Here is a 12,189-nt window from a genome sequence, read left to right on the forward strand (position 1 = left end):
GGAACTGTATATTACTAAAAAACAATCCTTAAATCCTAAATTCATTTAAAACCTAACCACAACAAAGCTATTTCAAGTTGTTCTGTTATGTGTTCTATATAATTTTATAAATGATATAGTCACTGCGAGAGGAAAACAGTGACATTTTTAGATTAACAATAATATGCAAGTGACTGTCATACCACTTGTCTCTGTTCTTGCTAGCACAGATGCCACAAGATCAACAAGTGAAATATTGATATGTATTAAAATCAACTCTGAGAGCATGCTGGTATTGAACCATTCTTAAAGAAAAGACAAAACAGCATACTCCTTAAAAACCATTAAAAAACAGCCTTACCTGAGAGTTTTGGGAGACTGTGCAGGAGTGCATTGTGGGATCAGTACAGGGCTTTTAGGTCTTCCCCCGACTTTTGGAGGGAGAGGTGGCGCATTTTTGTCATCAATTACGAAAGCAGTGGGGGAGATGGGTGAGGTTTTTCTTCCTCCATTACTACCCAGATGTTGGGCAGGTGGCTGAATGTCTAGCGTCTGAGGTCGAGTTTGTGTAGTAGTAATTGTAGGGGCAGTAGAGGGAACTACTGGTCTGTTCTGTACAGCTGGGTCTCTGACTATATGTCTTTCCAGTTTAGGGGAGCCATGGGTTTGAATGGGAGATGAGGGGCTCAGGCCAGAGGTAAAGGGCTGTGGAGGGCAGTTAGGGGTGCTCCGTGGGGGCACAGGGGGTAAAGAGGTGTCAGAAGTCAGAGAGACAAGGAGGGTGGAGGGACAGTCCACTGGAGTATTTGGGCGAAATCTAGTCCTCTCTTTGGGCACAGGCTTCTCCCTCTCTCCATCTATTCCTCTGTTCCTCTCTTGCCTTTGTTGAGGAATTGCCTTATTTTCTCCTCCACTTTCTTCCTTCACCCTGGACACCTGTCTCTCTCTGGGAACAGGTTTCTGCCTTTCCCTGGGTGTAGGTCTCAGTGTCTCTCCATCTCTTTTCTCCCTTTGCTTAACAACAGGTTTTTCTTCCACTGGGACAGGCATGGGTCTCTCTCTGTGCAAAACTTGAACATGTTCTGTTTCCTCAGATCTCTGATCTCTCTCAGACTGTACATGGTGAGATTGTGTGTCAGACTTTGCATCACGATTGCCATGTGTTTTGTTCAGGCTAGCCAGGATGCGTCTCTGGTGACCTGGCAGGATGATGCCCATTCGCTCCAGCTGATCTGCTGTGAGGTTACAGCATTGTTGTAACGTTGTTAGCCCAGCACTCTGAAATGCCTCAGAATATTGCTCCAGATGAAGCATACATAACCAATCACACACATTCATACAGGGTAATTCAGACTGAGACATAACTGATGCGTCTGAATGCAACACGTGTGAGGGCAGTCCACAGCCACAAAGAAAATGCCGAGTTTAACACATGGTTTACCTGTGGAAGAGTAAAAAAAAAGAAAAACATTTACAATGTAACAAACAGCACTGCATATATTTCAGGAAATGTATATATGTAGTTTAAATCAATACTTTCCGCCCTTATTTAGACCTCTTTTAGTTCCTAACATGTATCACTGCTTGTCATATTTGTTTGATAGGTCAGATTAGGAATAACACTTCCTACATATTACACTATTTTTGATTAAACTGTGCATTAGGAAATGTGCTATAAAACCAAAGTGCAATACTCTACTTGCTTCTTGAAAGACTCAAGACTGTAATGGTGTGAATTCAACAACTCAGCTGCTTAAAACAGACGTGACAGTGTTTGTGATAAACTTTGCAGTTCATCACCTCAGTTAAAGAGGAAGTTGTCTTAACGCCCCAGCAGTGAGCTCCCCTAGCAGTTTGGCATATACAACAGCATCTTGACTCACTTTAGTGGCTGTACACAGAACAATAAACAAATCTAAAACAAATTGTGAATTTTGCATTTAGAAACCACTCAGGTCACTGCTGTGGTAAGATGATCATATTTGTTTTCACTTCATTTACTGCTGTTAGATATGTATTCATTTTCCAAGATGTACAACACATACAAGGCCTTCTGATTATCAAATATATATATGACCAATCTTGCAAGGTTGTATCAGTGAAAAAACTGAATATTTATAGGTATTTAACTTAAAACGTTTTGTTTTTGAGCAGGCAAAAGTGAGTACTGCAGCACTGTCTCACAACAGACCACTATGAGAGGAAGTGTAATTGACAAAGCATGTATTGGCACACACATCATGTTCACACAGGATCACTCAATTCTCTATACATCTCTCTAACACACATTTGAATGCTGCAGGGTTTAAGTAGATTCAATATCAGCTTCCATTAGCACTCACTTCACATACCATCTACTCTAGGATGGAACCTGCTGGTTTCTCAAACAGGCCCACAAATACATGTGCACGCGCCAGAGCTAAATGTACAAAACAGAAAAGATTTCAAAACACTATATTAACCTGATTCAGTTTGTTGACTGGAAGTGAGAACTGTGGGGATTGAACGAACAGTGTCTATTCACCAGTGAGTGAACGTGTTGAAATGAGTGTACTTCCCCTCCTGTCAAATGTTTCCTCTAACAAGGCAGCGACCACAGGGCACAAGGACAGTGTGAAGTTTGCGCATGCCTCTGATGAAACATGGTTCCTATTTCGAAACGAATAACATTCAATGCAGTGAATTACAATCTAAGAATTACAGTCAGCATCTTTGACCAGGCAGTTTCTTACCTCAGCACTTTGGTCTAGAAAAGACTTTGATTAGCTTTGTGTGTTTGTGTGTCTTTAAAGAACGATATAAAGAAATGGGGTGTGAAAACAAACAACAGCTTGAGCTATTTAAAAGCCTGCAAACAGTTACGACAATCCAAACATTACAAGACAAAGACTTGTCAGATAGTCTCTGTGTCTCCAAAAATTATATATATAAATATATCTCTGGTGAAAAGATATATTTGAACAATTAATCCTGTGAACAGTCTCACAGCAAGAAGATTCCTGATTCAAAACCCGGCAAGAGCCTTACTGTGTGGAGTTTACATGTTCTCCCTGCACTTGTGTGGGTTTTCTCCAGGTACTCTAGTGGGTGAGTGTGAGCGTATGTGGTTGTCTGTCTATGTGTAGCTCTGTGATGGACTGGTGACCTGTCCAGGGTGTACCCCTGCCTTTCACCCAAACAGGGCTGGGAAAGGCTCCAGCAGATCCCCATGGCGCTAAATAAGAATAAGCGTGTATAGATAATAGATGGATGAATGAAAGAATGATCATGTAAACAACTTAATTGACCGGACACAGGCAGAAGGTTTATCTGTGCATCATCAGCATATCAGTTAAAATGTCTGCCATGTTTGGGAACACAGGAATTATAGCTGTAAATACAGACAGAATTTCCTACAGGTCCTATTTGAGGAAAAACCTATTTAGGACACAAGTTCAGCCAGGTTAACGGGGAAAAACAAGTCAAAGTAGCCCTGTGTGGGAAATACATCTTAGTGATGACACCTTCTTTGAATATAAGCGTTTTCAGTCAGCATCACTTTCCACAGAGACACAAGGTGAGGTGGGAGTAATGATCTGACTAGCAATTAGGCAATTCAAGTTTAAAATTTTAATCATCATTTAAAACACTCTGATGCCAAAGGATTAAATACTTCCTAGCATTACATGAAGTTAGCAAAAATGTCCCAGAGGCAAGTGTGCAGGCACAGGGTGTCACTGAAAACATGGCAGAAGATGGTGACAACACTAATGAGATTTTTCAGCTTTCAAAGAGGACTAAACTTGAAGTGTGGTCATTGTTTTTCAGCTTTTATAAAAGTGCTGAGCAAAACTTGATTGCAGCACATACAGAAAGAAAGTTGCTACAAAAGGGGCCAACACTTTGCAAATTCAAGTTAATTTTTAGCTCAATGCATGATATGGGGACTCTGGAATAGGGATAAAAGTTTGTCAAACCTGCTAACAGCTTGTTACTAAAGTAAACTGAAGTGTTTTTGTTATAATAATGTAACAACAACAATGATAATAATAATAATATACATTCATATATTCCATTCTTTACAGAGTGGGCATGCAGCAGGCAGTAATGGCTGATGTACAATGACACAGACACACAAACATGTATTTAAAAGCACATTTTAATACTACCGTATATAAGATTTTCATGCCATTTCATTTCTAGACCTGCTGAGCATCAATACAATATTTAGTAGTGGTGTAAATATTCTTCTTGCTTGTCTCTGCCTACTCCAGAGTTTGAAATGAATGTTCAGATAAGACAACACTACGCTTGTCTGCTATCATATCCAATGTTAAATAAGAAGATTGATGTCTATTTTATCTCTAAGAATCCAGTATAAATATAAAGGGTCCTGTCATACACAGGTCATGTTTCTCCTACAGTAGCTTAGGTAAAAGACTGTAAGCAGAAAATCTCGAGGTATTATCCTTTCAACTCATTTTTTCCATAGTTGTGGGAGCACATACATCAGTTTTTTCATCACAATTGAAACACCTTTTTAGGACTTCTGCATCCCCAGAACTATGCTGCTCACAAAAAATTAAGCGAACACTTCACTCACACATCGGGTCTTGATGAACAAATTATTCAAGTTGAAAATCTTTACTAATGTACACTGCATAATTTGTTCAAAACAAAATTACATTTTGACAGTCATTTTGAATAAAAATCATGAATCAATGTGGGGCTGTATTCAAAATCACACTAAAAATCAGAGAGAAAAATTGGACACACAGGCTCATTCAAGTTGCACTAATGTCATGGCAACTCATAATGTGACTCAAAAGTGTGTATGGCCCCCAGCATGTCTGTATGCACTCATCTGAGAATGGAATGCCAATGAGCACCAATGAAGGACCTGCTAATTCTGGTGTTCTCTGGCGAATGCCAATCGAGCTGCATTATACTGAGCTGCGAGGAGAAGGATCGTACTGGAGGACAACGGGCTGTCATGCCCCCCTCAGGGAGCGTGTTTCTGACAATTTGGTCAGGATCAGTAGCCTGCTGGAAGTTATTCTGTAGAGCTCTTGCAGTGTTCCTCCTGTTCCTCCTCGCACAAAGGAACATATACCAGTCCTGCTACTGGGTTGTTGCCCATGTACAGATATACCATCTTGGAGTAACTGGACTACCTGTGCTTCAGGTACTGCCTCATGCTACCAGTAGTGACAGAGACCAGCAAGACAAAAAACTTGAGAAGAATCAGACAGGAAGGAGAGAGCATTTGTCTGGCCATTATGCAAAACCATTCTTTTTTTGGCTTGGTTTTATACTATTATGATTAACTGTTCCCTTTTTTTTTTTTTTTGAGCAGTTTAATTTTACACTTTTGACAGAGTGTCTGTTGTGTTTTTACTTCACTCAGGTATATATGACCTGTATCTGTTTGTGCTTGAAATGTAGAATGATGAAATTGTAATTCTCTGAATAATCTGACTGTCAATATGACAGTAAACAAGCACATTTATAAAACTGTTGATGTTCTCCTTTCACTTTAGAAATCAATTGGCTAAACTTACATTATTTTAGGCTTAACTGTAGGTCCTGTGCAGTTAGTATAACTGCTAATCAACTGCTGATGTCCTTTTTCCTAGGTTTTTATTTCATTTTCTACAGCTTCCGAGCACCATGCTCTTCACTTTCAATTCATTTATCTCCCCCTCCCTGGTCCTCTGCATCTCCCTCCGTCCTTCTCTGTGCTCCCTGCCCCTCAAAAGCTGGCAATAACAGGGTCTCTATGCTGTCTCTGTGCTGCCACAATGGGGCATTCTGTTGCCCCAGCAAGTACACACACTCTGACAAGAAGGACGGAAGCGCCTGGTGGAGGCCCACTGTTTAAGTGTGTTCACACAATCAAATAAGAAAGGTGTTAACCCAACTACGGTGAGACATGACTGTGTGCATATGTGTGTGTGAGTGTGTTGAAAAAGATTCACCACATAAATGCAACATGCATTGTTCGATTTCTGGCTAGGGGACATTCATTGCATGACAGTCATTTCTCTTGCCTCACCTAGCTCGACCGGTTTGTCACATCATACTCTGACATGCAAACATCACTACTGAAGCTGTTTTGAAAAAGCGAATATCATTTTTGTCTTGGCAATTCTTATTCAGAGCCTTGAACTACACACAATCTGCTGAAATTTTGTGAGTAAACAAGTACACACAGGTTTATTATTGTAGTTACTAGACCAAGATTAATAATACAGAGTAAGATCAATTTCTACATCAAAACATCTGTCTTAAGTTACTATGGCTATGGCTGGTGTTACAAAACAATTACCTATTTACTAAAGCCAAATCACCAAATTGACCAAGCTACTCAATCTGCCAATATTTACATCAGACAGATGTACTGGTATCTGTGTAATTGCCAATAAGTAACAAGAAATAGCAGTACAGAAATGTCATAAATATGTTTGACACACTGAAATCATTGCAATGTTTTCGACATTCTCGTTACATTTCACTTTATGCTTCAATAGGACATGTTGGGTAGGCCCTGTACAGTAATTTTTGTACAACCGAGATTTTTATCAATGCCTTGTCCTTATAAGGACTGCTGAAAAACACATACACACACATCCACAGAGGGGACATGATTCATATACCCACCACCAGACACACTGCTGCTTTCAGCCCACTTTCATTTAAAACTGAATAGTGACTCAGTCCTGCCAGTAAAGAAATGCATCCAAACAATGTCCTCTAGTGAAAAAGCCTGCCTGTAACTATTCTCTTAACCCTTCCAGGTGTAACATTTCACAGGATGTTTCTACTGTTAACACACTGCAAACCACCAACCGGTCTAACAGTCCCTCAATGGGACCAAAATAATCAGACCTTGACCAAAAAATAAGAGAAGATGATTGTTTGATATTACTGCAAGTACAAACGGTTCCTACTTCAAAATTCTAACAGTGTAGGATCAGACCAGTGGGATTGTTTGGCATAATCATTCGGGGCATCAGCCCCAGATATTGCTCAAACATATTCAGTCCTGTCAAAGGTTTGCACTAAGCTAACACTATAGATTAACTCTAAGGCCACAGACTGATCTTGGGGCAAAGAGGCACTAATTATAGCGTCCGAAAGAGGGGTAATAATTTAGTGACGCACATGAAAAAGGAAGTCGGAGGAATGTGCAAATTCAGTGACTAACATTCATAAAAGCATGAAACGCTGCGGTGGGAACACCCAGTCTATCCTTGGATATTTCCAGATAAAAATGAAGGTAAATGTGAAAGGTACCATATTAAACTGTGTAGGATATGAAGTTGATAGCCAAAAGGTGAAAATATTACAAACACAACTTCTGGTTGCAAATCAATAGGAAGATTTTCTACCCAATGCAAGTTGTCCCCTAAGTTACACACACTGCTGTGAGTTGTAACAGTGAAATGTAAATTATTGTGTGGTCATAGAAGGATGGACAGACAATTATTTTTTAAACAAATAAATATTCAAACTTCAATCACCTTGGAAAAAGGGAAGCTAATTCCTCAGGCAAAGTGCAGTGTGTTATTTTGATATTACATTTACATAAAAAACATGACAATGTACAGTTGAGGTGAACTGAAAGAAATTTACAAAAAAGTAAGGTAAACAAACCCGTTTCAGGTAGCAATTTAACCTCAAGCGTGTGTTATGTAATAGGTTTTTATTACATTATTACATGACAAAGATTTCAGCTGCAACTTGATATCAATAATTCAGAGCTTACATCCTTGGTAGAAGTGCTACCCATCCACATCAAGATTATTAATTTGAATTAGCACAACTAAGCAGACTGTGCATTTGTTACGGAAAATATAAAAATCACAAGTTGAGAGGTACAGACATACTTATATCTTGATAAACAGCATCCTCTAACACTGCAATATATGGTTCTCAGTGTGTACTTGAAAGCCCAAAACAGTCACAGGCTTACTCATTACTAGTTTCTACTTCAGAACAAAACAAGGTCCATAGGGCCATGGTGCTCTTTCCCCACATGTAGGCAATTTTTCTGTTGGCCTTTAGTGCGATTAACAAAAAAACATGAGCAGTTGCGTCAAAGCATTAACACATCTGACAAGTCCTCTGCTCTGTCACTAGCTTTGTGCCAATGAGTTTCATACCACAAAGCTGTGCATCTGCGACAGCAGAGTATTTGTTTAATCCCAATTGCCAGGAGTATTATTTTAATGGTTCAGGAGCTTTGTTTTTTAAGAACAGCAAAAGGTTAACTTACTCTTCTATTCACTTAATGTAGTTAAGGGTCTATTGAACAGGCCAGTAATGTGAAGTGCAGACTACTTTTAAGCCTTAGGTTAACCCACAAACAAAAGGTCATCCTCACTGACTGAGCATACACGTATTAATAAGGAAACAACTGCAAAGACACAGGAAAAACACATTTTCCACTGTTAATCAAAATTAAAAAAGCAGCTTTTTTACACTTTCACTGCTGATCAGACCTTATCACATCGATGTCTGTACTCAAAAAGTGAACGCAAAGGAGTCCTGTCCTGGTTTACGAAAAGCAGAAATAAGCAGCTGAAAAACAGTCATGTGCAGCTAAATGAGTTCATGAAATCTGGTGCTGGAGGCTGTTGTGGTATGCAAGGTTCCTACTACATAAAGAGCGTACAAGTCCATGCATAAAGTATGAAATGCTTCGGCTGAATGACCACCTGTTACAAATAAGGAAAATTATAACGATAAACTGTCCAATTTCCTCCATAGATTAGTTTAGCCAGATAAAAACCCCGATTTAATCATTATCTCATCCATGCAACCAGATTAAAAACAATGAATTCCACTGGGGATAAACAACCCCCGTTTTAGGCTTTTATTTACCAAAGAATAGTGCAGCCAGTGGCAGGTGAGGAAGACAACCAGAAACAGTACCTAACCAAACGAAGGCAGATATTTTACCATTTTTTTTTTTGTTGTTAGTTAATCAGCAAAAGCAGAACTTGATTCATGAACTATCTAGTGTTTTATGGTGTTGAAATTGACCTAGCGTTACCGTTATTTCTGCCGCGGCATATCTAGTTAGCTGACGTTACTTAACGGTCAGCGCATGAACGTAACCAAGACAACACATTTCTGTCTGCGGTTTTAGGCTCTTAACTTAGATTCTAACCATCTGTTCCGGTAAAGTTTCTCTTTGAAAAAAAAAACTTGTACATTTTTGATCTTACACTTACCTCTTCCAGTTACTACAAGTGTCCGAGTCACTGAAATATGCTGCCGTTTTGTTTAGGGGAGTAGAATTTGTGACTAAAGCTATGAGTCGCCAACATTTTTCTCACGGCTGAAAAGCAGCAGCAGCAACTGCTCCCCCCTCAAGTGTTCAGTCGGGGAGTGCACCATTTCCTGTTTTGTATTTCAAAATAAAAGCATAGGTTGACATTTAAACCTGTAACGTTTTATATTTACACCTATGAGTGTGTGTAGTAGTCTTTGGCTTGATAGTTGTGGCTAATTTGACTAGGTAAAATTGTTAAAAACTTCCGTAAGGCCGTCATGTGACCACTGCAAAAGACTGGACAACTCAGTCTATTGTCATGCAAATTGTCTTTAATTACGTATGCTTAACGAATGTGGACCTTTTATAACTTATTATGCCTTGTGTTACAAACCATTGCAAATGTCACAGAAGATTTACAGATAATGTCATTATGAACTCTGTTGTCACACCCTAAGCAACATATTAATACAAGAGAAAATTAAATTTTATACATTTTCATGGTAATGTTGGTCAAACAGTAAGGGGAAGCCAGTATGCCTACAACCATTTATTTAGTAGGTCTACATGTTAATGGCATTTTGTCTATATCACATTTTGACATATACTTCAAGTGTGTATGTAAAAATACTTAGCACCAATAAATAAATTCTTAAATCAGTTTGTAAAAATGACACAATTCAGGTTGTGGGGCTTCTTAGCAGTAGCTAACATGCAAAACATACACCCAACTTCCCTTTTGGGATTAATAGTGTTAATCTATATTATAACATACAAAATTAAAACAAAATAAATCTATTAAAAAAAATGTTCCCTGGGTTAATCATTGACTCAATCACAAACTCAATGAGGTGTCTCATTAAGAAAACTTATTGCAGAGAACTCCAGTTACTGTATAGGCCTATAAGCCAATTCACAATATATAATTGCATATTTGCATTGCATTGCAAAAGCTAGTGTGTTGAAACCATGAACAAAAATAATATTGAACAAATAACTTGATGTGGCATTCAGATCAGACAGGCTGCTAATTTGTTATTTGTACAGTCCCATAGGAACCAGAAGAGGGCGACCACTTACCATCCAGACACTGAGTCATGTAGATGGGTTTCAAAAAGCTTCAAGTTAAAAGAAAAAGCAATAAATTAACCCTACATTTACAGTAGAAAATGAATTCTGCATACAAATTCATCTTCAATTATTAATGAGGATTCATTTGATTGCATTTCAGTCACAGTGAAGTCAGAAAAATGAAAACAACTGCAAGATTGGGAGGCTGGGATGCAATAAATGTCATAAGCTACACCAAACTGGAACTCTAACCTAACAATCACTTCATACATCATCGTGTACCAGGAGACTCCAAACATAAAACATTCATGGACTAAATATATCTAACTTGTGAGTTTACATAAATGAAAATGCATCACATTTGTCAGTGTGTTTTTCAAACCTTTAATGTCTATCATGTTTTAGAGAACTAAAGGGGAAATGCGCCTATTTTGCCATTAGTATATATGTATTTTACATATCCAATTCAGTCTGTTGTATTCCTTCATGTCTTAGTCAGGGGGCCTGTCACCCCAAACACCAAATGAGTACAAGAGTAATATTTTAGCAATTGTTTCCTTATTAATATTTTAAACAATATAGTTAACAAGTTGATGAGCTGGGCCACAAAAATTCACTTTTGGAAAGGAAAATAAATAAAGAAGAATAGAAGAAAGGAAATAATGGGAAGATGACATGAAGTTGAAGAAAGGGGATTAATGAAGGAGTAAAGATCTTAAAATAGGAAGGGGGGGGGGGTCCGTGCAAGAAAAAAGCAGCAATAAATAAACAAACTGGAGATAAAATGGCACAAAGTAGGAATAAATGAGGAAGAACAAATTGTTTAAGGAAAGGGAAAGGGAGGTGAGCAAAAGATAAGAGTGACACAGGAAGAGATGAAAAGAGGAAAAGAAGAGGAAATAAATGAAGCACAGAGGACTGGATTAGAAGTGGATCAATGGATGCATGAGACTGAGACGAGGAGTGGAAGAACATCAGAAAGGGATGAGAAGGCACTAAATTGAGAAAAGGATCAGGAGCAGAAACAGAGTAGGGTGAGAATACAAGAAGATGAGTGTAGGGAGAAGAGAGGAGGAGGTGGGCTCGTGATGAGTCATCACCAGGCTATCAGGGTTGCTGTGGGGGTGGCAGTGTGACACATATGCAGAAACACACACACATAGGGATGCTGGCCATCACGCTGCTTATATGTCTCCTCCTGCTGTGGAGGCGGCTGGAAGACAATATGGGGATGCCACTGGGAAACAGAGTTCACACACCAGCACACATGCATCCCATTCCTGTGACACACACCAACAAACAGAACAACGACAGCCAAGCGAGAAGCCTCATTAGATAGATGGATGATTATATCAAAAGACAGGGACAAATGATCAGTGCAGCTGTAGGAAGAACATAAATGCTGCATGCACCTCATGTCTTTTTCATCTCTTGCATGCGCTTTCCTTCATCATTCATACTTTATTAGGATGGTGCATATGCAAAAGCAGATGCTGTAAAAAAGGAAGAGAAAAGATGACATGCAGATAATTAGATGAGTATAATGTTAAGTTCCCCTTATTGAGGCACTCTCAAACATGCATCATTCTCTCAGCTTTGTAATGTTTGGCCATATTACAGTTTCTGTCAAGTGTGTTTGTCGTACCACAGCTCAACAGAAACTGTAGCTGTTGTACATACTGTACAGGCTGATGAAGCTTCTCGGATGAGTAGTGAAATGTTTTGACCCAAAAACTAGAAGACCAGTTTCCACGATTCAACCTCTAGATAACTTCACCTGGACGACTGAAAATCTCCACAGACATGTTGTATATACTTTTTTATACTATATGAGAAGGTTACTTCCTCTATGACATGCCAACTCTCATCTCACTATCCAT

At 38.9% G+C, this 12,189-nt stretch overlaps 1 protein-coding gene across 4 annotated transcripts in view; it reads right to left on the bottom strand.

Annotated features, from left to right (window-relative positions):
• The window catches only part of arap1 (ArfGAP with RhoGAP domain, ankyrin repeat and PH domain 1), a 46,671-nt gene extending 37,339 nt beyond the window's left edge, over positions 1-9,332 (bottom strand). For all 4 annotated transcript variants that reach the window (XM_026298869.1, XM_026298868.1, XM_026298866.1 and 1 more), the window contains exons 1-2: positions 9,198-9,332; positions 341-1,420 (exon numbers count right to left, since the gene is read on the bottom strand). In XM_026298869.1, coding sequence (XP_026154654.1) covers positions 341-1,341 — 1,001 coding nt within the window. In that variant the 5' untranslated portion in view covers positions 1,342-1,420; positions 9,198-9,332. The remainder of the gene's footprint in view (positions 1-340; positions 1,421-9,197) is intronic.
• Between the last annotated feature and the right edge of the window lie 2,857 nt (positions 9,333-12,189).

The sequence above is a fragment of the Mastacembelus armatus genome, chromosome 13, assembly GCF_900324485.2.
Source record: "Mastacembelus armatus chromosome 13, fMasArm1.2, whole genome shotgun sequence".
In the NCBI taxonomy this organism is placed as follows: domain Eukaryota; kingdom Metazoa; phylum Chordata; class Actinopteri; order Synbranchiformes; family Mastacembelidae; genus Mastacembelus; species Mastacembelus armatus.